At 55.5% G+C, this 20,247-nt stretch overlaps 4 protein-coding genes across 8 annotated transcripts; 1 reads left to right on the top strand and 3 right to left on the bottom strand.

The window, feature by feature from the left end:
• The first annotated feature begins 1,080 nt into the window (after positions 1–1,080).
• Positions 1,081–2,712, top strand: BLOC1S3 (biogenesis of lysosomal organelles complex 1 subunit 3). The gene is made up of 2 exons (XM_064728715.1): positions 1,081–1,123; positions 1,773–2,712. The coding sequence occupies exon 2, from the start codon at positions 1,776–1,778 to the stop codon at positions 2,244–2,246; it is 471 nt and encodes a 156-aa protein (XP_064584785.1). The 5' UTR covers positions 1,081–1,123; positions 1,773–1,775; the 3' UTR covers positions 2,247–2,712.
• Positions 2,713–2,919: 207 nt separating this feature from the next.
• CCDC61 (coiled-coil domain containing 61) lies at positions 2,920–5,861 on the bottom strand. 3 transcript variants are annotated; one of them, XM_064728714.1, is made up of 14 exons: positions 5,782–5,861; positions 5,182–5,342; positions 5,020–5,102; positions 4,778–4,935; positions 4,582–4,710; positions 4,410–4,485; positions 4,246–4,328; positions 4,046–4,158; positions 3,875–3,953; positions 3,705–3,769; positions 3,544–3,613; positions 3,411–3,474; positions 3,255–3,321; positions 2,983–3,168 (listed from the first exon to the last, which is right to left on the bottom strand). In XM_064728714.1, exons 1-14 carry the CDS (start codon positions 5,799–5,801, stop codon positions 3,071–3,073), a joined length of 1,266 nt encoding a protein of 421 aa, XP_064584784.1. In that variant the 5' UTR covers positions 5,802–5,861; the 3' UTR covers positions 2,983–3,070. The 3 variants fall into 3 exon arrangements, with proteins under 3 accessions (XP_064584783.1, XP_064584782.1, XP_064584784.1); XM_064728713.1 differs by lacking the exon at positions 3,255–3,321 and having other exon boundaries at positions 2,920–3,168; positions 5,816–5,852; XM_064728712.1 differs by lacking the exon at positions 3,255–3,321 and having other exon boundaries at positions 2,921–3,168; positions 5,782–5,851.
• Positions 5,862–6,298: 437 nt separating this feature from the next.
• On the bottom strand, positions 6,299–11,642 carry LOC135455489 (ADP-ribosylhydrolase ARH1-like). 3 transcript variants are annotated; one of them, XM_064728742.1, is made up of 7 exons: positions 11,623–11,642; positions 10,598–10,821; positions 9,657–9,755; positions 9,473–9,578; positions 8,547–8,626; positions 8,288–8,471; positions 6,299–7,460 (listed from the first exon to the last, which is right to left on the bottom strand). In XM_064728742.1, the coding sequence occupies exons 1-7, from the start codon at positions 11,631–11,633 to the stop codon at positions 7,085–7,087; spliced, it is 1,080 nt and encodes a 359-aa protein (XP_064584812.1). In that variant the 5' UTR covers positions 11,634–11,642; the 3' UTR covers positions 6,299–7,084. The 3 variants fall into 3 exon arrangements, with proteins under 3 accessions (XP_064584812.1, XP_064584813.1, XP_064584815.1); XM_064728743.1 differs by lacking the exon at positions 11,623–11,642 and adding an exon at positions 10,858–10,876; XM_064728745.1 differs by lacking the exon at positions 8,288–8,471.
• A 975-nt stretch (positions 11,643–12,617) lies between these two features.
• LOC135455561 (ubiquitin carboxyl-terminal hydrolase 42-like) lies at positions 12,618–19,194 on the bottom strand. The gene is made up of 10 exons (XM_064728890.1): positions 19,011–19,194; positions 18,253–18,363; positions 18,075–18,171; positions 17,863–17,930; positions 17,646–17,716; positions 16,702–16,784; positions 15,913–16,024; positions 15,524–15,664; positions 14,850–14,950; positions 12,618–14,124 (listed from the first exon to the last, which is right to left on the bottom strand). The coding sequence occupies exons 1-10, from the start codon at positions 19,192–19,194 to the stop codon at positions 13,602–13,604; spliced, it is 1,491 nt and encodes a 496-aa protein (XP_064584960.1). The 3' UTR covers positions 12,618–13,601.
• Between the last annotated feature and the right edge of the window lie 1,053 nt (positions 19,195–20,247).

The raw sequence follows: 20,247 nt of genomic DNA, 5'->3' as shown, positions 1-20,247 counted from the left end.
TGCTATGAAAGATTGGTGTTTTTCACATAGCTAAAAAAACATGACAGAAATAAATACATTTTTCAATGCAAAATGGTCACAGTGCGCTGTAATCTACATCAGTTTCTGCAAGGAAATGTAAAAACATTGAGTCATGTCAGGCCACCTGCAGCAACAGGGAGGAAATCCAATTTTTCATCATTCCTAAAGCCCCAGCTATCTTCTCTTACTTTTAAAGCATCAGCTTTCAATAAACAAACGAGCAGTTCCCTATCAGCTGCTGAGCCAGTTCGTTCCTTTCATGGAACATGATGTGTTTGTTTAATTCAGTCAGGGCTCTGGAAACATCTTTCCTGGAAAGTTGAAACATTAAAAAGAAAAAAAAGCACACACTAGAGATAGAAGACTTTTATGAGTTCCAAGTGATTTGTTTCCAAATGAACTAGAATAAAGGTACAAGAAAAATAAAAAAGCAGGACTAGGAAAAAGTCAATTGAAAGAATTAGATAGCCCACAGTGTGTAAGACTGGAAAGATAAAATGCTGTCATGTCCATTAATATAATGAAAAAGTGTAAAGGAAAAATTTTAAAGTCAGAGTCATCTGGGAAAATACAGATATGCATTAACCCAAACACCCAAATCTTCAGAAGCACAGAAGCCTGAGTTTCAGAAACACCCGAGAAATGCGTTGTGCACTGCCACCTTCAGAGCACTGCTGGGAACGCCAGAGGAACAAGAGTATTTAAAATTGTTCTAGAGGGTGATGCCTTATGCAGGCTGGCCTAGAAGAGAGGCTGGGCAGAGTTAAAGAATAAAGCAGGGATTTATTAAAAGGATCTCCTCCATGGATCCACCTTGGGCAGCACAAGAGCCCAGCCAGGGCTGCACCCAAGATGAACCAAAATGGTCACAAAATGCACCGCCGGCCACGGGGTCTCTCAATTTTATAAGTTCTGCTCCATTAGTTTATTTGAGTTAATTATCCAGTTACAGCTTTAGTTTATTTAGTCCCATCCTCGTTGTTTTCTCTCTTTATTCCACCTTTGTGGAATTGTTTGTGTTCCCGGGCCTGCTGCAGCCGCCACTTCCGGGTGCGGTCACGTGGGCAGCGCGTCATGTGACCTGCGGCGCTGCGGGCAGGAGGTGGGAGCGGGACTGGGGGAGCGGGGTGGGGGTGTGGGATCGAGGGGACCCCGGTGTGGGGATGTGGGGTCACTGTGGGGGCGTGGGATCGAGGGGACCCCGGTGTGGAGATGTGGGGTCACTGTGGGGCCGTGGGACCCCGCTGTGGGGATGTGGGGTCATTGCCGGGCTGTGGGATCCAGGGGACCCCGCTGTGGGGATGTGGGGTCACTGTGGGGCCGTGGGACACCGCTGTGGGGATGTGGGGTCATTGCCGGGCTGTACCTGCTGCTGGGCTCTGGGGTCGCTGCCGGGGATGTGGGACCCCGCTGTGGAGATGTGGGGTCACTGTGGGGATGTGGGATCGATAGGACCCCGGTGTAGGGATGGGATCGAGGGGGACCCCGCTATGGGGGAAGTGCGGTCACTGCCATGGAACCGAGGGGACCGTGCCATGGGGAAGTGGGGTCACTGCCGGGCTCTGGGATCCAGGGGACCCCGGTGTGGCGTTGTGGGGTCACTGCCGGGGCTGCGGGGCCCCGGCATCGCCGGAGAGGCCGCGCGGGTTCGAGGGGTCTGAGCCCAGGGGATCGGGAGGGATCGGCAGGGCCAAGTCCGGGTCTCCCCATCCCCTCGATGCCACCCCCTGACGCACCCCTGTCCCCCCCAGGCCATGGCCGCCCCCCGCCCTCCCCGGGTGGTGCCGGGCGAAGCCTCCGAGAGCGACTCGGAGCCGGAGCTGCTGGTGGAGACGTCCGGGGAGCCCCCCGGGGCCGGGCTGAAGGTGCCGGGCGAAGCCTCCGAGACGGACGAGGAGGAGGAGCAGCAGAGGCCGAAGACGCCGCCGGTGCTGGCGGAGGAGCCGGCGGCCGTGTGGGGGGGCGGCCCCTCGCTGCTGCAGCAGCGGCTGCGGGAGGGCACGGGGCGGCTGCGGGGCGCGGTGGGCAGCGCGCTCCGGCACAGCTACGGCAGCGCCGCCCGCAGCCTGGGCGGGCTCGGGGGCGCCCTGGGCCGGGCGCAGGTGACCGCGGCTGCGGCAGCGCACTGCCTGCGCCTGGCCCGCCGCGACCTGCGGGCTGTGGCCGACACCATCGACATCGTCACTGCGTGTCACCTCCTGCCCGACATCCGCGGGCAGCTCTGACCGGCACGGCCGGGGCACCGCCTGCAGCATCCCCACTGAACGGCACCAGCGGCGGCACCGACGCCTGGCAGATATCCACGGGCAGCTGCCAGCAGCACTGCTGTCCTCGGCATCGCCAGTGCCATAATGGGGTCATCACCAGCAGGACCATCAGTGCAGCATCCTGCCGAGGTTGAAGTTGTGATGACATCGAGTCATGTTTGCAGCACCTCACGCTGACCCTGAAGATCTCACCACGGTGGCATCATCACCAGTGTACCACGGTGACACCAAACAGTGGCTTTGGCACAGAGACTACCAGCCTGGTGCCCCAGGACCTGCATGATCAGGTGACATCTTCACTGCTGGTCCCCTGGCCAGCTGCCGCCATCCCAGAACTGCAGCCTGGTGCTGGCTCATCACCATTGTCCCCAAATGCCACTGTTTTATGTGACATGGAACTGAATAAAGCCATGGTGGCGTCAGAGCTATGCTGGGGAGCTTGGCCAGCACTGTGAGGACAGTAGTGTTGCAGGAGTGGGCACAGAGTAGGGTGACATGGGTGCTAGTGTCACATGGCAGTGGCCTTTGAGTTCACTAGTAGCCCAGGGGATGAGCTTGGTGGCCTGGGCTATATCCCACATGTCCCCAGCACTGGTACTGTCACCCTCTTGTGATGTCCCTGGTACCCTCAGCCCCAACACTGTGTCCCTCCCAGGGGACACTGCCCTCACCCCATCCCAAGAAGGACACACTCTGGGGCCAAACAAGGGTTTATTCGGGGGCACACTTGTACCAGAACTCCAGAGGACACAGGGAGAGGAGGGTGTGTGTCCCTGGAGGGGTCACATGTGGGTGTTGAGGCTGTCCATGTACTCCTGCAGAGCCTGCAGTCGGGCATCGATCTCAGCCAGCTCAGCTGAGGGCTCCTTGGAACGGTTCTCTGGGGAGGCAGTGCAGGAAAAAAGGGTTAACAAAGGTCTGGGTTGGGGTGTCCCTCAAATATCTAAGGGCTCAGAAGGGCCTCACCTTTACCAGGGCGCTTGCCAGCAGTCCTGCACACTGGCAGCTTGTGGCTGGCAGCTGGGCGAGGCGCCTGGGGGAGAGGTTGGGGGTCACCAGTGACCTCCTGGTCACCCTGCTTTGGGATGGAGGGGTGGGAACCCCAAAGGGGCAGCTACTCACCATACAGGGGCTATTGCAGAGTGAGGCACTCAGGGGTCTCCGTGCATGGGTCACTCTCCTGTCCCTGCCCAAGGAGCGGGGTTAAAGGGTGCCAGAAGGGGTGCCCAAGCATGCTGCCCAACCTCAGCGTTACCTGCAGGGCACGGGCTCTGGGGCTTTGCTGGCAGGACTCCCTCCCTGGCGCCAGCTCCGGGAGCTTTCAGCTGCAGGGAAAAATGGGGATGGGGGAAGTTGAGGAAGGAGCCCCAGCACACAGTGGGTGCACCCCCAGCCCTGTTCCTGTTCCCCACTCACCAGACGAGCTGCGCCTGTGGCTCCTGGCCGGGCTGCTGCTGCCAGAGGCCACTCCACGCCGCTGGCTGCACCCAAGGGAGATGGTGGTGAGGGGGAACATGGGGCTAAAGGGGGAAGGAGACCCCCCAGGTACCAGGGAGGGATGGTGAGGAGCTGTCAGCACCGCTTACTTTCTGAGCTCAGCCTCCTTCTGCCGGCGCTGCCGGGCCCTGACAAAGGCAGTGGGGTCGAAGCGTGGTGGGCGGGAGCCTGGCAGGGGGAGGCAGAGGAGGGGTCAGGGTGAGGAGCGGGTGAGCTGTGTCCTGTCTCCACTCCTGGGTGTGTCCCCAAGTGTCCCACACCTGCAGGTGACAGGGCCTTGGGCGAGGGGCGGCCCCGGCTGCTCCTGTGGCTCTCCAGGGATGCTGAGCGTCGCTCCTGGGTGCGTGGGGCTGGGCTGGCAGATCGCTGGCGGCTGCCAAGAGGACCAGCACCATCAGGGGGGACAGGGGGACACCCCACGGTCATGAGGGTCCTCCTGCAGGGTTCACCCCAACCTCACCCTCTCCTGCAGGAGGCCAGTTCAGCTGTCAAGTTCTTCACCCGCAGCTGCAGCTTCTGCTCTGACGCCTTTGCCTGGGCGAGCTTTGAGGGGGAAAAAAAGGCTCACTGTGCATCTGGCAGGCCCTGTCCCTCCCCAGAGTAGCTCCCACCCTCCCCGCCCACCTCTGCAGCCAGCTGCCGGTACTCGCGCTGGTGCCGGCTCTCTGCTGCCCGCTTCTCCTCCAGTGCCTTCCACAGCCTGTGGGGAATGCCAGGGGGTGATCCGGGGATTCCCTCCTCACCCTGAGAGACAGGAACCCCCAAACCCTTCTGGGTGCCCTGGCCCCACACTCACGCATCCCGCAAGTGCTGGGTCTCCTCCAGGCGCCGCGCCCGGAGCTGCCCCAGCTGCTCCTGCAGCTCCCGCACCAGCGCCACGAGGTCCGGCCGGCCCGCGTAGGGCAGCGGCAGCGGGTAATGGATCCTGGAGGAGAGCACGAGGTGAGGCTGGAGTCACTCCCCCGTGACCCCTGCCTGGTGTCCCCTGTCACCTATCGAACTCCACAGAGTAGACCAGGATGAGGTAGCGCTTGCTGTTGAGGGGGGAAGAGGTGGAAGGGGAAGGCCGGGTGACTGCCCCCACTTTTCGGCTGTGCAGGGTCTCCAGGTCGGTGAAGGTGAGCAGCTCCAGGCTGACGGAGTCGCTGCTCTGCAGAAAGTTGGAAAAGCAGGAGGGCTCGGTGAGACACACACCCCACCCCAGGCACCCCCAAAACGCTGTGTGGGACCACACCTGTGTCAGTGCCGACTCCAGCATGCTGCAGAAAATGCCAAACTGCTTGAAATTCCCCGTTCTGCGGGTCAGGTCCTCGATGACTGCGAGGAGCAGAGGGTATTTCAGTCAGAGGCAGCCGCGGGAGATCCCTCATCCCCCCAGGCTTCCTCCAGCACTCACAGGCGGCATCGAACTCGCCCCTCCACAGGTCGCTGGTGCCGTGAGCCTCCACCTCCACCCGCAAGGTGCTGCGGGTCAGGGTCACCCGCACCGTGTGTGCCCCGGGCCGGAAAGCGCACTCGGCCTGCAGGTACCGCGGCTCCGCCATGGCGCCGGGGGCTCTGCGGGCACACAGGGGCACCCTTGGCACACGGGGCACCCCTGGCACACCGGGGAACTCCAGCAGCGCACAGGGGTACCCTTGGCACACCATGGACCCCAGCAGCACACAGGGGAAAGGGGAGCCCGGCTGGAGGGCTCGGGACAGCTGAGCTGCGGTGGGGTCTGGGCTGGTGAGGGGAGAACGGGAGCAGAATTATGGGAACGGACGGGGTTAGAAGGGGAGCCCACAGCCCCACGAGCGGTGAGCTGATGGGACCTCGGAGCTTTTGTTGACTGGGGCTCGATGGGGGCGGGCGCAGCGCGAAGGGGTGGAGAGAACACAGCGGAACAAGGGGAGAGCTGTAGGTTTGGGCCTGCTGCCTGCGGGGCTGTTCGGGGGTACCGAGGGAGGGGAGCTGGGGGTTGCCGGGCCCGCGGTGCCGCTCAGCCCACAGGTACCGGGAGCAGCCGTGCCGCATCGGGGGAGCCTCACCGCCCGCCGGGATCCTCCGCGCCTGGCCGCGCCCCGCTCCGCCGCACCGCCCCACCTCATTGGCTGGCCGCGCCCCGCTCCGCCGCCTCATTGGCTGGTTTCACGCTCTCCGCTGCTCATTGGCTGCAGGCGCTGCCCGTCATCTCAATGCCGTTAGCCGCTCCGCCCTGCCCGCCAGCCCCCCGCTGCCATTGGTTGTCAGGCGAAGCCCGCCTCCTGCTCCCGCTGCGGTATTGGTTAATGGAGCTGTCGCTCATTTTGGGGGCAGAGGTGGAGCCACGAGCCACGCCTTTCTGGGTAGGCCCCGCCCTTTCTCGTTCTCCCTGTGGGACCTGCCCGCCATTGATCATGGCCGCGCCCCGCTCTGACCGGGGATACGGAACGGGGCGGGTCACTGGGCCTGGGGCAAGAGATCTGGGCTGGATATGGGGCAGCACAGAACCCGAGGCAGTGCAGGAGAGCACCGACAAGTTGTGGAGCAACTGAGCCTCGAACCTGATTTTATTAAGCAGTGAGAGACTGGGGGATGCCTCAGGAGGCCGCAGTACTCCACTAGAGGGCCCCAAAGTTTAGGAGGATCCCCCCGCAATTGCAACGTTTCCCTCTGAAATGGTTGGAAGGGGCAGCCCTAAGGCTCCAAATCCCCCCCCAGAACGTTGCAGCAGGCTGCCCCCTATAAAATGTTGGGGAGGAGAGTACATTTAGTATTCTTCAGCACACCCCAGAATTGCCCCTGGGACTTCCAGCTTTGTCTCTTGGCAAAGCAGAGGCTTCCTTCACTCACAAGAGTCCTTAGGAAAGTGATGTTGGCTTGTAGTTTAGGGGTATTCTCCAAGCTGAATACTGTGTTATGGTGACAGGACGGAATCCGGCTCTGGTCAAGGGTGGGTAATTTAGTGCGGTTCTGCTGGGTTAAAGTCATAGTTTATGTGCTGGTTTGTTGTTTTGAGAGGGTTCATATAGTTCCCACAGCCTCTCATTTAAATTCAGTCCTGGTGCAAGTCCTCCTGAGAGCAGGGGAAGTGATTCTCGACGGAAAGGGATACAAATCCGGGAAAGGAGTACGAATACTGAGTATAATGGAAAGGGATACAAACACAGAGTAAAATAGTAACACTTAATAGCGGACACTAAAGACAAGTCCTAGAACTCTAACATTCAATATTTAACAACAAACCAACACTTCCAATTAAGACCCTATCAACGTCATTAACACCAACTAGCAATTACTACTCTGAAACAGCGCTCTCCTCTCCAGGGTTTCATTTCTCACCGCCGTACCCCCCAGGCCAGCGTGTGCAGCCTCCGGGCAGCCTCGCTGAGGCGCCCGCGGTACTCGAGGCGCTGGTGCAGCCCCGGGGGCACGGCTGCCAGCCCCCGCAGCAGCCCCCAGCAGCCCGCCGCGATGGTGCCCGTGGAATCGCTGTCCCCGCCGTGCAGCACCGCCCTGGCACACAGCTCTTGCCAGCTGTCCCCCGCTGCCAGCAGCGCCTCCAGCGCCACCATGGGCGCGTCGTGGCCGCTGCGGCCCGCCCAGCCGTCCAGCGCCCAGCGCAGGTACTCGGTGTCCCGCTCGGCTGGGGACGGCAGCGATGGCAGCCGCGGAGGGCCACCGCCTGCCAGGAGCCCGCGGGACTCCAGGTACCTGCAGAGACATGGGGACATCCAGGTCACCGGGGGCACTGCTGTCACAGACAATGGGGTAACCAGTGAGGCTGGGCTGCGGCTCTCCAGCAGCCCCTGTGTAGTCATGATATTTTGTGAAAAATCCTTTCTTTGGGATTTTTTCACCTGAGAAGCCGAGAAACAGCTTTTCTCCTCAGAAACAAAATGTAAACAATGATTATCTGCTGCTGTGGAATGCAACAGGTGCATCTGTGATTGGTCTCATGTGGTTGTTTCTAATTAATGGCCAGTCACAGTCAGCTGTCCAGACTGTCTCGGTCAGTCGTAAGCCTCTGTTATCTTCTTTTTCTATTCTTAGCTAGCCTTCTGATGAAATCCTTTCTTCTATTATTTTAGTATAGTTATAATATATATCATAAAATAATAAATCAAGCCTTCTGAGACATAGAGTCAACATTCTTATCTCTTCCCTCATTCTAAGACCCCTGCGAACACTGTCACACCCCTGTGACCCCAGGTAGCTGTGGGGACACGGGACAATCAGGAAACCTGTGGGGTAGCAAGGCACTGGATACGAGCACCACCAAGAACACTAAATGCCCCAGGAACCCCAGGGACACAGAGGTCACTGTCCCCAAGGATGGCACCTCTGGGAGTGACATGAGGGACACTGGGTGCAGCAGGGACAGACTGGGCATCAGGGTCAGCAGTGACACCGCTGGAATGCCCTGCCAGGACTGTCAGAGAGCCTGACTGGCACCAGTGGCACTAATGGACTGAGTCACCTTTTCAGTATCCTCCCCAGCCCCTCCTTGTGCTCCCAGTGTCCTCACAGTGCCCCCTTACCGGTGCCACGCGTCCCCAAAGAACGGCCAGGCAGCAGCATTGTCCTCCACGGCCAGCCCGGTGCCCTGCACGTAGTCCCATGCCAGGGGCAGGACCCGCAGCAGCTCAGCCCCCCAGCGCTCTGGGGGCTCACCCCGAGCCCCCAGTGCCCCAAAGAGGGCCACAGCCAGCGCTCCAAGGTACCCTGTGGGGACAGGGGCTTCAGGGGGGTTCTGCTGTCCCCTCCTGCCCTCCCCTGCCCTGCCAGGCTGGCACTCACCAGTGGGGTGGTGGTGGGTCATGCGCCCGCTCTCGATGCTCACCCGGATCAGAGTCGGCAGTTCTGAGGCGTGTGGGTACCTGCACTGGCATCACAGCAGTCCCCACACCCCTGCTCCTGTATGTCCAGGAATGTCCCCATTCCCATTCCACCACCCTTGTCCCTGCTGTGCCCATTCTCCCAGCCCCATCGCTTCCATGTCCCACTCTTAGTGCTCTGTGACCTGTGTCCCTCTTCCCTACTGCTGTCCCCATGTTCTCCGTCCCCAGCCTCCCAGCTCCAGCACCACACGTCCCCAAGCCCTGGACCTTGTCCCCTCCAGCTCCACCAACCCCATATCCCCACTCCTCTCCCTCTGACATCCTCATGTCCCTCTTGCCCTACTCCCATCCCTTCCTGTCCCCTTCCCTCCAGCTCTGACACCCCCATTTCCCCAGCCCCAAACATCCTCATGTCCCCACTCCCCCAGCTCTGACACCCCCTTATCCCCATCCCATGTCCCTCCCTGTGTGGCATCCCTGTATCCCCCTTCCACTCATTCTGACACTCCCACATCCCTGTCCCCACTCCCCCAGCTCTGACACCTCCTTAACCCCATCCCGTGTCCCTCCCTATATCCCCCCTTCCACTCATTCTGACACCCACACATCCCTGTTCTTATCCTGTCCCCATTACCCCAGCTCTGACACCCCTTTATCCCCATCCTGTGTCCCTCCCTGTGTCTGCCCTTCCATTCATTCTGACACGCCCACATCCCTGTCCCCACCCTGTCCCTCTGGCGCCCCCTTATCCCCCTCCCATATCCCTCCCCGTGTCCCCGCGTAGCATTCCTGTATCCCCCCCTTCCACTCATTCTGACACCCCCACATCCCCATCACCCCAGTTCTGACACCCACATCCCTGTCCCCCAGTGTCCCCGTGCCCACCTGAGGCCGATGGCCAGGCTGCGCATGGCAGCCCCGCAGCCGGTGCCGCGGGGGTTGAAGGGGATGCGATAGCCCTGGGGCTCCCCCGGCCGCAGCTGGGAGGTGCCTGGGGAGGGGACGTGGGGGTGTGAGGCTCCCTGAGCCCCCCTGCCTCTCCCTGGCTCCTCGGGCCCTCCCTGCTCACCTAGGATGCTGCTGGGTCCGGGCTTGCGTCCCTCCATGTCCCCCATGGCGGCCACGTAGCGCTGAGCCAGCTCCTGCAGGAGGGGTTCCCCCTCCAGGCCTGTGCAGGGTGGGCGTGAGGAACCCAGCCAGGTTACCCAGGGAGAGGCCCCATGAACCCCCCAAAAATTAAGGGGGGGAATAACATCCTCATTGCACCACTCCCAGAAATGTGGGGAAGGGAACACTGCCCCACAGAGCCTCCAAAACTGGAGGGGAAGCACGATGGGTTTAGTGGAGAAATGGGGAATATCCCTGAGCACTGCAGACTGAGTGAGAAAGGGGGACCCTGCTGGGTTCCCAAAGGAGACCCCTAAGACCCCTGTGAACACTGTCACACCCCTGTGACCCCAGATAGCTGCAGGGACACTGGGGACAATCAGGAAACCTGGGGGGTGTCAAGGCACTGGATGCCTTCTTAGTACCACCAAGAACACTAAATGCCCCAGGAACACAGAGGTCACTGTCCCCAAGAATGGCACCTCTGGCAGTGGGAGGGGGAAATGTCCCCATCTCCAGCACCCAGTATGGGATGAAGGGGCACATAAATGAGGAAAAACACAGACACACTCACAGTCCCCATGCCACCCCCACCCAGAGGAAGCAAGGACACACGTCCCCCCAAGCCCCCTCAGAATCCCTAAAAGGTGGGGAAAGTGTGATACAGATGCCCCAAAGCCCCCTCCAGAGCTGGACAATCCCATCAATCCTCCAGCTGAGTCAGGGATGCCATGGGGACCTGCCAGGCTGTAAGGGGACACCCAGACACCAACCCAAGGAACACAACAGGCACCCCCCAACCCCTTAGGGGACAAACAAGGACACCCCCTCCAGTGCCAGCCTGGGGCACAACGGGGACCCCACCCGCCGGGACCCCTCCCTTTGGGTCACGGTGTCCCCCACCTGTGGCCAGCCCCTCGGCGGTGGCGAGGTGCAGCACGGTGTCATCACTGACGGGCCACTCGGGGGGCTCCAGGCTGATGGCTGCCAGCCCCCCCAGCTCAGCCAGCTCGCTGTGGATCTGGGGGCCCGAGGTGCAGTACTCCCAGCGGGCACCCCGATAGCCCAGCGCGTCCCCCACCCCGCTCAGCACCATGGCTGCCTCGTAGGCCTCCACAGAGGGCACCCTGGGGGAACACAGGGCTCAGGGGGTGCTGGGGAACCTGGGGGAACAGAGGGCTCAGGGGGTGCCATGGGGAACCCTGGGGGAACAGAGGGTTCAGGGGGTGCTGGGGGAACCTGGGGGAACAGAGGGCTCAGGGGGTGCCATGGGGAACCCTGGGGGAACAGAGGGCTCAGGGGGTGCTGGGGAACCTGGGGGAACAGAGGGCTCAGGGGGTGCCATAGGGAACCCTGGGGGAACAGAGGGCTCAGGGGGTGCGGGGGGAACCTGGGGGAACAGAGGGCTCAGGGGGTGCCAGGGTGTTCAGGGGGAACCCGGGGGAACAGGGGGCTCAGGGGAATCCTGGGGGAACAGAGGGCTCAGGAGTGCCAGGGTGAACCCTGGGAGAACAGAGGGCTCAGGGGTGCCAGGATGTTCAGGGGGAACCCAGGGGAACAGAGGGCTCAAGGAGGGCTCAGGGGAACCCTCTCTGAACAGAGGACTTAGGGAGTGTTCAGGGGGTGCCAGGATGTTCAGGGGGTGCCAGGGGTTTCAGGGGGAACCCTGGGGGAACAAAGGGTTCAGGGGGTTTCAGGCAGGGTGTTCAGGGTGAGCCCTCTCTGAACAGAGGGCTCAGGGAGTTCAGGGGGATCTCTCTCTGATCAGAGGATTCAGGGTGAGTCCTCTCTGGACTCAGGGTGAGTCCTATCAGGGGGTTCATGGGTGAGCTCTCTCTAATCAGAGGGCTCAGGGGGTTCCGGGGGAGCCCTCTCTGGGCTCAGGGGTGCCAGCAGCAGGGGAAGCCCAGGGATCCCGGTGCACTCACGGCTCCTCCATGGTGCAGCAGCTGGGAACGCCTGTCAGGGTCAGGGCACGGGGCCAAGGCTGGCCAGGGGCCCTTAAGGGGACCAGAACACCCTGGGGATGTGGGGTACAGGGCTGATATCCCCAAAACAAGAGGGAGAAAGCAGGGAGGGACTCCAGGGACAGAGGGAAAGAGAGGCTCCAGGGGCCTCAAATCTCTTTTTAGGTTCAAAGCTTTAAACTGTGGTAACAAAGCATCCTCTGAGGGCACAAAACCTAACTTCAGGGTCCAAAGTGTTTTCAAAGTTTAATTTTTAGGACCCCAAGCCCTCTTTTTAAGATCAAAACCTTCTTTTGGAGGGTCCAAATTCCTCTTTTACCACTCAAAGGTTCCACTGGACTGCCTGAAGCCCTCTAGTCAGCACCAAAGCTTCACTTCTTGGGGCAAGAGAGGTTCACCTCCATTGCAGGGCCCACAAGGTCATTTGTAGCATCTCACCTATTAATTGTTTTCATGCCCAAAGCCTCCATTTTGGGGCCAAAATCTTAATTTTTGGGCTCCCAACCTCTCTTATATCAGCTGTTGCTTTTTTTAGGACACAGAGTTTCATGTTTTGGATCCAAACCCTCATTTATTGGACAGAAATCCTGCCTAGGCTACAAACCCACATTGGAATGGTTCTAAACCCCATGTTTCCTTCTGAAGCTCTTAGTTCTGGCTTCCTAATCAGGCTCCTTTTAGGCTACAAAGTCTCATTTTGAGCATCCAAAGAATGTTTCAGCTCACAACTTCTCTTTTTGTGAGTTCCAAGCAGGGTTTTTCCTCTCCAAAGCCTTCTTTTCAGGCAATTTGGCTTTTTTCCCAGTTAAGAAAAACCATACCAAGCAAACAAAAAAACCGAACAACCAAACCTGTGATGGTGTTCACAGGGGTGTGAGGATGAGGGAAGAGACAAGAATGTTGACTCCATGTTTCAGGAAGCTTGATTTTTATTTTCAATTTATTATTTTCAAAGGACCTTTTCAGCCACCATTGCCACATCCAGCCCATGTCCCTTCCAGTGACTTAAACTCCATATTTAAAATTGCTAGATGGGCACATGCAAGCACACAGCTCCCACAATCCCATCACACAACCATCACGCTGTGGGTATTTCCAGCAGCTGCCTCAAAAGCTGAGAAGGAAACACCCTGTAAATTATTCACCCAATGTCACATCCCACCAGTCAGAGGCATGATGTTCACTGGAAATTGTCATCAGGCTCAACAAAGGCACTGGATGATGTTTCAGGGAATTCTTTATGTTTTATTCTTGCCATAACTCTGGCAACCAGCCAAATATTTAGGCCCAAAAGATGTTGGCTAAAAACCCTTGAATTCTACATTAGGCTTTCACGAGTGGTGGCTGACAAGCCCTTAATTTTGAATAGTATTACTTTTCAATAATTTCTCAGCTCCCACCACAAGCTCCTCAAAAGGACTGGCTAACAAGCCACAAAACACTTCCACAAGCTCCCACAACAAATTTTAGTGTGGAGCATGGGGCAGAATCATTGCCATGCTTTGCCCAGACAAAGCAAAGGAGGAGACAATAAACACAGAAAAGGGAGAGAGAGAACAAAGCTCATCACTAGTCTATAGATCCCATGTTGGTTCTGCTGTGGATAGTCTGGAGCAGGGATTGCAAGACAAAAAAAGCCAGAGAGAAAGAGGAAAAAGAGCCAGGGGGTCCAATTGGCTTCCCTTTATAGTGAACTTGGTGCCTATCTCTGACACAGCCTAAATTGTTTGTGCTGTTCTCTTCATGAATGCACAGCCAGCTCTTCTGGCCCTCTTGCGGAATTTGCTTCAATCTTCTCCAATGACCTTTCCTATTGCAATAATCAGAATGCTTGAGACAAAGCATGCTTAGATCTGGTCCTCCACAGCCCAACAAGGGGTTTTAATTCTGGCTTTGGCTCTTCTGCCTGTTGGTTCCAAACAGGTGGGGCTTTGTTCATTTCAGATGCTGTGCTGCTGCAGCATCCAGGCTGTGCTTGTCTCACATGCACCTCTGGGATGCTCAGCACTCCACACTGACAGGTAGGAGTTTGTGATCTCCACAACCTGGCTCCAGAGGCTGTACTCCTGCCATGAGCACCTGCCCAGCTCCCTCTCTACAGGCAAGGCTTGCACCCAAGCAAGGCTTGGTGCAGGCACCTCCTGGCAGATCCTGTCAGAGAGCCCTTGCGCTGTGGCACTCCTGGGAGCAAGGTCCAGGCCTAAAGGACTGCTTTTCTTCCTCCTCTTTCCTGTTAAATTGGCATAGCTGGTGCTGCTCACGATCCAGCTGCAGAGATCACAGCCCCACTGTGGGGATCTGCTCCTGGCTCTCTCCCTGGCATGGCTCCTCTGACTGTGCATCACCTTAATCCTGCCAGGCACAGCCTGGGGTGCTGCAGAACCTCCCTGACCCACCATGGAATGGGCATTGGGGGGTGCTGGTGAGGAAGGTGGTGTTTCTCTCATTTTCACATCCGAGCACCTGGAGGAAAAAAAGAGTTATCTCTGCTTCAGGCATCCCTTGTAGGTTCCTCTGGGATTCAGGCATTTTCTTGGAGCCACAGAGAGAAGATTTCACCAAGGTCACCAGTGGTGAGTTTAATTAAAGTCTTCCCACCATGTCTGCCACTGTCAGAGCAAGTCCTAATCTTTTTATCCCCTATGGCCTCCACTTCGCAGAATCCTAGAATTTGGATGAAAGAAATCTCATTCCAAAGCCCCCCCTGCCATGGGCAGGCACACTTTACACTGTCCCAGGTTGCTCCAAGCCCTGTCCAACCTGGTCTTGGGCACTTCCAGGGATCCAGGGGCAGCCACAGCTGCTCTGGACATCCTATGCCAAGGTCTCAGCAGCCTCACAGGGAAGAACTTCTGCCTAATATCTAAATCTTCCCTCTTTCACTTTAAAATATTTTCCCCTTGCCCCATCACTACACTTCCTGACAAGGAGTCTCTCCCTATCTTTCCTAGGGGCTCCCTTTAAGTCATCTTCTTTACAGAACCATCTTCAAAGAGCAGACAAGAGGCACTTTGCACAGGGAATCCAGCAGGGAAAGGAGAACTGGAATGGGATAGCAGAGAAATGACAGCATTGAAGGATGCAGGAAGGAATTGTCCCCTGTGGCAGAAACCCTCAGGAGGATGAGGAGACAAGGAGCTAATTTAGGATAAGGAAATGTTTTCTGACCACAGGATACTGGTTCTTACCTAGCATAAAACAGCAAGTAGGCTTGCTGCCCTAGAACTGTGTGGATGTCACAATTATCCACAGACTCATCATCCATCTTGTACCACAGCCCATTGCTGGCCTGCAAGGAAAGGCACCCAGCTCTGGAGAGAACTGCAGGGTTTGTCTGTGTCAGAATGACACAGATAAAAGGACATACAGATAACAGTGACATACTGCATGCTTTTTCAGAAGGCTAATAGCAATTTTATTAGAAACCCATTCCTTTTTAAACTCTAGTTCACTACAGGGGGACCTGATTGGTGCTTTAATGAAAGCAATGTCACCATTGGCTGATTAAGAAACCACCCTTTTGGTAAACAACCTTATGAGGAAAACAGAACAAACAACATTATTACAAACAGCACCTGTGGATTGTTTCCATTTAATTATCATTATTTGTCTCCAGCTCCCTAAAGCCTCCCAGACCAACTCATGGGAAAGCTTATCTAGCTTTTTCTCTCTAACCAGACTGTCACACCCACACCTCTGCAGCACCAAAGACAGAAAACTGCCAAACCAGGAGCACGCAAAACCAAATCCAGCCCCAAAGGAGACCTTCTCCCCCCAAACCTTGGCTGCCAGTAACTCTGCTGGGGAAGTTTGTCTTTCCCAAAACACGTTTGTCCCTGTCAGGAGGGAAGTTGCCCTTTACCTTTGCGTAGCACAAGAAGTGTCCTTCAAGGCAGGTGTCCCCACTGTGAACCACGATGGCATAAAGGGAGCAGAGGAGGGGCTCTCCAGCTGTGTCTGACATGTATGGCCGAAGATCCAAATATTCAGGATACTCCACGAACTGCAGAGAGACCAACAGGGCTCAGACATGATCCTCAGCTACCACAGTAAATATCCTTCAGCATGTAATGGCAGCAAACTGCTCTGTCTGAGTGCTTTGGCTGAGAACAGAGTCCAACCTCGTCTTTTCATGGGAATTCTCCTCTCCCAGAAAGGAGCACAAAAATCCCAAAGTGAACATCTTGTGGCAGAGCTTTGGGGAACCTTCTGCTTTGTAAAGAGAAAGTTGCCCTCCACTTGCATGCACACCTTGCTGATCTTTGTGCCAGTCCACTGATCAGCCCTTTCCAGGCACAGCGTGAGCACTCGGGGTGCACGATGGACTGTGACCTTCTTGGAGGCAGCAGCTTTCTTCTTACACCTTGAAACCAAGCACAAACCAAGCTGATCCTCCCTAATATCATCTCAATCATTAAGAAGCTATGAACCAGCATTAGCCTTTTAAGCTAAAGAAAGAGGGACCTCCCCTCCTTAATGATATGCCTCAACTAAATCCCAACCCCTGATTTTTTATCATGATCGCTTCATGACTCACCTTTTCCCTAATCATCCAACCCAAACTTCTCTCATTCGTGACAATAAACCCCCCTTCTAACAAACCACCCATCACCCCAAGCACTACCCCCTGAACCTGACCATGAACGTAAGCTTCTTTGACCAATTTCCAAGCCCATCCTTCTTAGGAATTCCACTAATCCTCATCTCAATAACATTCCCAGCCCTCCTATTACCACCCCTGGATAACCAATTAATTACTAACCGACTCTCAACCCTCCAACTATGGTTTATTAACCTAGTTACAAAACAACTAATAATACCTCTAGACAAAAAAGCTAGACATGCACCCCATCTTGCCCCCAAGAAGGCCAGGCAGCCTTTCCCCTGTCTCACACATCCTTATGCTATTTTAAGGTTATTCAGAGGCACATTAAAAAAGTCTTGTTATTGTGCATTAAACGTCCTTGAGAAGATGAGTTCAGTGCCATGCAGCCCCTCACGCAGGATCTGGTGTTTTTGTGCCGTGTGGAATCATCTTACTTGCTGCACCTGAAGCACTCAGTCTGATCCAGCTGCTTGGGTGTCACACAGTCCTCCAGAACTGTGGTGAGGGACGAGGCTTCCTGGAGGAGGGAGAGAGGAGCTGCAGGAAATTCTCTCACCCAAACACTTCCCAGGACAAGAAAACCCAGGCAGCTGATGCTGAGGAGAGGCAGCACTACCCCAGGAGGAGGGAGTGATGCTGAACATTTCCCTCATGTCCCAGGGGCTCCCAGAGTCATCAAGGGCTACCAAAGGCATGCAGGGGTGTAACCGTGTTCACAGGGGTCTGAGAATGAGGGAAGAGACGAGGATCTGACTCCATGTTTCAGAAGGCTTGATTTATTATTTTATGATATATATTACATTAAACTATACTGAAAGAATAGAAGAAAGGATTTCATTAGAAGGCTAGCTAAGAATAGAAAGAGTGAATAACAAAAACTTCTGTCTCAGAGAGTCTGAGCCAGCTGACTGTGATTGGCCATTAATTAGAAACAACCACATGAGACCAATCACAGATGCACCTGTTGCATTCCACAGCAGCAGATAATAATTGTTTACATTTTGTTTCTGAGGCCTCCCAGCTTCTCAGGAGGAAAAAATCTTAAGGAAAGGATTTTTCATGAAAAGATGTCTGTGACACAGACAGTGAAAACTGATCCTACATATGAGCCTGGGAGCCAGGTGGGTGTTGAGGGAGGGCAAAGGAAGAAGTAGGAGAATAAGCCAAGGCTGCAGAGGGGTTAATGATTGCTGTTCCAGCCCAAAGCAACACTATGGGGAGAGCAGTGCCATGGCCTCTGCAGGACAATGTGCTTTCCCCTTCCCGCTCACCACCAACTCCCTTGTGCTCACAATATAGGTTTTTAAGACAAATGCTTTGGTTCTGGAAAGCTACAGGGCCCTTGGTATGTCTTGAAGCTCAGTTGCAAACCTCTTACTCTGATATCCAAAGAGACATCCAGGAAGGCCTTGTAGGAATCAACAACTGCTTGGCAGCTCAAGCACGTGACTGGAAGGAAAATCAAAATGCTGAGTCAAGTTAATTGACTGTGCTTGTGGGGTTTCCTACACCAGCCATCACAGCACCAGCTGCTTGTCAAAGGTGGACAGAAGGGCACAGACAAGCCAAGTAAAGAAGCAGTTATGGAAACCTACCTCTAGATTTCATGAAGCCCCCAAATATTTGGTGGACGATGGTAGTTTCTTCTGAAGAGACGTCCAAGCTGGAAATAAATGGCAGGGCAGAGAGTCACCTCCTCAGAGGGTTTAGCACTGAAAGGTCTGGACATCAGTTTTCCTTGATGGGAGCACATCAAGGAGCCCAGTGGGGTTGGGAAAATTAAAGCTTGCAATTTGCTGGTGCTTACTGGCAGCTCAGACAAGCTCTGTGCATGGCATCGAGCGTGCAGCGCAAGAACTCGTAAGCGTTCTCCTGCCTGCCATACTCAAACTCCTCCCCTATGACTGAGAAAGAATTTAGTAGCTCTCCCCTAGAAGGAGGGAAGACAATGAAGAAAACCTCTGGGAGTGCCTGAAACAACTTACATTTGAGGTCCCTGAGGACAGCTCCAGGCAGGATGGCGGTGGCTGAGGAGCACAGGACCTTCCTGACGTGTGATTCCATGGTGCACATCATGCAGAAGCCTTGCTGCTGGCCTGAGCAGGGGAGGGAGCAGGGATAGAAGCTTCCTAATGGAGATCTTGAAGTTCTAAGAACAGTCTCCACTTCTTTACTCACCAACTGCCAGTGTCCCAACAAACCCAGGACATTTGAGTGCACAGGAAACATTCCTCACAGGGAAATGTTTCTGTGCAGAAATGTTCTGTGCAATAAGCCAAGAGAGTTCAGCTTGCAGGGGTAGAAACTTGGGGCTAGAAAGAGGTGCACCTTGATAGGACAAGCATCTTTAGCTGGTGGTGAAAGAACATGAGCTCAGGGGGCTGACAAAAAGGGCTGCTGTTCTCCTAAACCTGATTCCAGGTTCTGGGACTCCTTGGGATGTGCCCAAGAGATTTACAAGGAGACGTTCCTAAAAGCACTCACAGAAATGTTTCTGTGCAGAAATGTTCCCTGCAATAAGCCAAGAGAGTTCAATTTGTAGAAACTTGGGGCTAGAAAGAGGTGTTTTGCTGAAGGTGAGTGCACCTTGATAGGACAAGCCTCTTTTAGCTGGTGCTCAAAGGACATGAGCTCAGGGGGCTGACAAAAAGGGATGCTGTTCTCCTAAACCTGATTCCAGGTTCTGGGACTCCTTGGGATGTGCCCAAGAGATTTACAAGGAGATGTTCCTAAAAGCACTCACAGGACTGGCTGTGCTGGTAGGAGAGCAGGTAGTTTGCCAGAGGGGGTGTGTAAGTCAGGCACTGCAGGATGACATTGATGTAGCACGTGTTGCCCAGGTTGAACAGTCCTGCTCCAGGTCTCTGTCTTTGCTGCCAGTCCATGGAAATCTTCTCTGGGGGAAAAATCCTTTGTGGCAGAGCCATTTCCTCGGCAATGTCTGCAGGGAAATGATGTTTGAAAAGAGGTGAGACAATTTTTAAGTTGTTCCTTAGAACCATATTCAAATGTTGAGTTGCCTTCTGGAGCACCAAGGACACCAACTCAAACATGGGGAAAATGTAAAACCCTGCTGACATCTACTGGCAGGGAAGCAGTTTTGCAAAACTCTCTGTTCCCCTGTGTACTCTGCCAAAAATCCAACAAACCCACTCTGATTTCTGGGCCTTCCTTTCCCTTTGGAATCTTGTATTTCCAGGACTCACAGGAGCTGTTCCACTTTGCAGTCATCACTCCTCTCAGGAACAGAGGGGAAACCTTTGGATGACAAAGCTCCAGAAAGATCTCCTCCAAAAAGATCAGCTCAGCACCAATCCCATCACTTGAAGGGAAAGGGAATAGTAGCTCAACAAACTTATTTAGAAACCCCAAACATGACCCACAAAGCACCTTCAGCTATCAAAAAAAGTTTTGGTGGTGCTTGTGGCTGTTGTCAAGGATGAAGATTGCTTGGAAAAAGGCAGGCCCACAGTGGAAGGAGCCTAGATATCCTGAAGGCCAGCTCAGCCCAGCCAGCTTTCAGTGGCTCTCTCCTCAGGATGCCAAACTCTGGGCAGGTGAGATCACAATTGTTGGGCCAGGGCCATATCTCTGCCTCTTTGTGACATGAGGCCACATGGGGCCATGTCCCTTTGAGGCCACAGAACGCCCTGGTTTCACAGCCCAGGCACTTCTCACAGCTGGGAGTCCCTGGAGCAGGTGCTGTGGGCAAAGGGCTGTTTGTCTGCCAGCAGAGCTCTGTCAGAACTCAGTGCATCCCTCTGGGTGTCCAGGGTTGCTGAGGACCCCTCCAGGGGGCTCAGAGACCCTGGCACACAGCCCAGAGCACCTGGGGATTTGATTTTGACCCCTGGAGCAAGTTGCCAGCTTTGTATGAGGACATGAAAGTCACACAGGTTTGAGTAGTGTAATAACAAAATGATCACAGGGTGAAAATGTAGATTTTAGGATTTTTTGTATGGGGGTTTTGGGGACAAGAT

The sequence above is a fragment of the Zonotrichia leucophrys genome, chromosome 18 (genome assembly GCF_028769735.1).
Source record: "Zonotrichia leucophrys gambelii isolate GWCS_2022_RI chromosome 18, RI_Zleu_2.0, whole genome shotgun sequence".
Lineage (NCBI taxonomy): Eukaryota > Metazoa > Chordata > Aves > Passeriformes > Passerellidae > Zonotrichia > Zonotrichia leucophrys.
The sequence above is the reverse complement of the archived record's forward strand: the minus strand, read 5'-3'. Positions and strand labels throughout refer to the sequence as shown.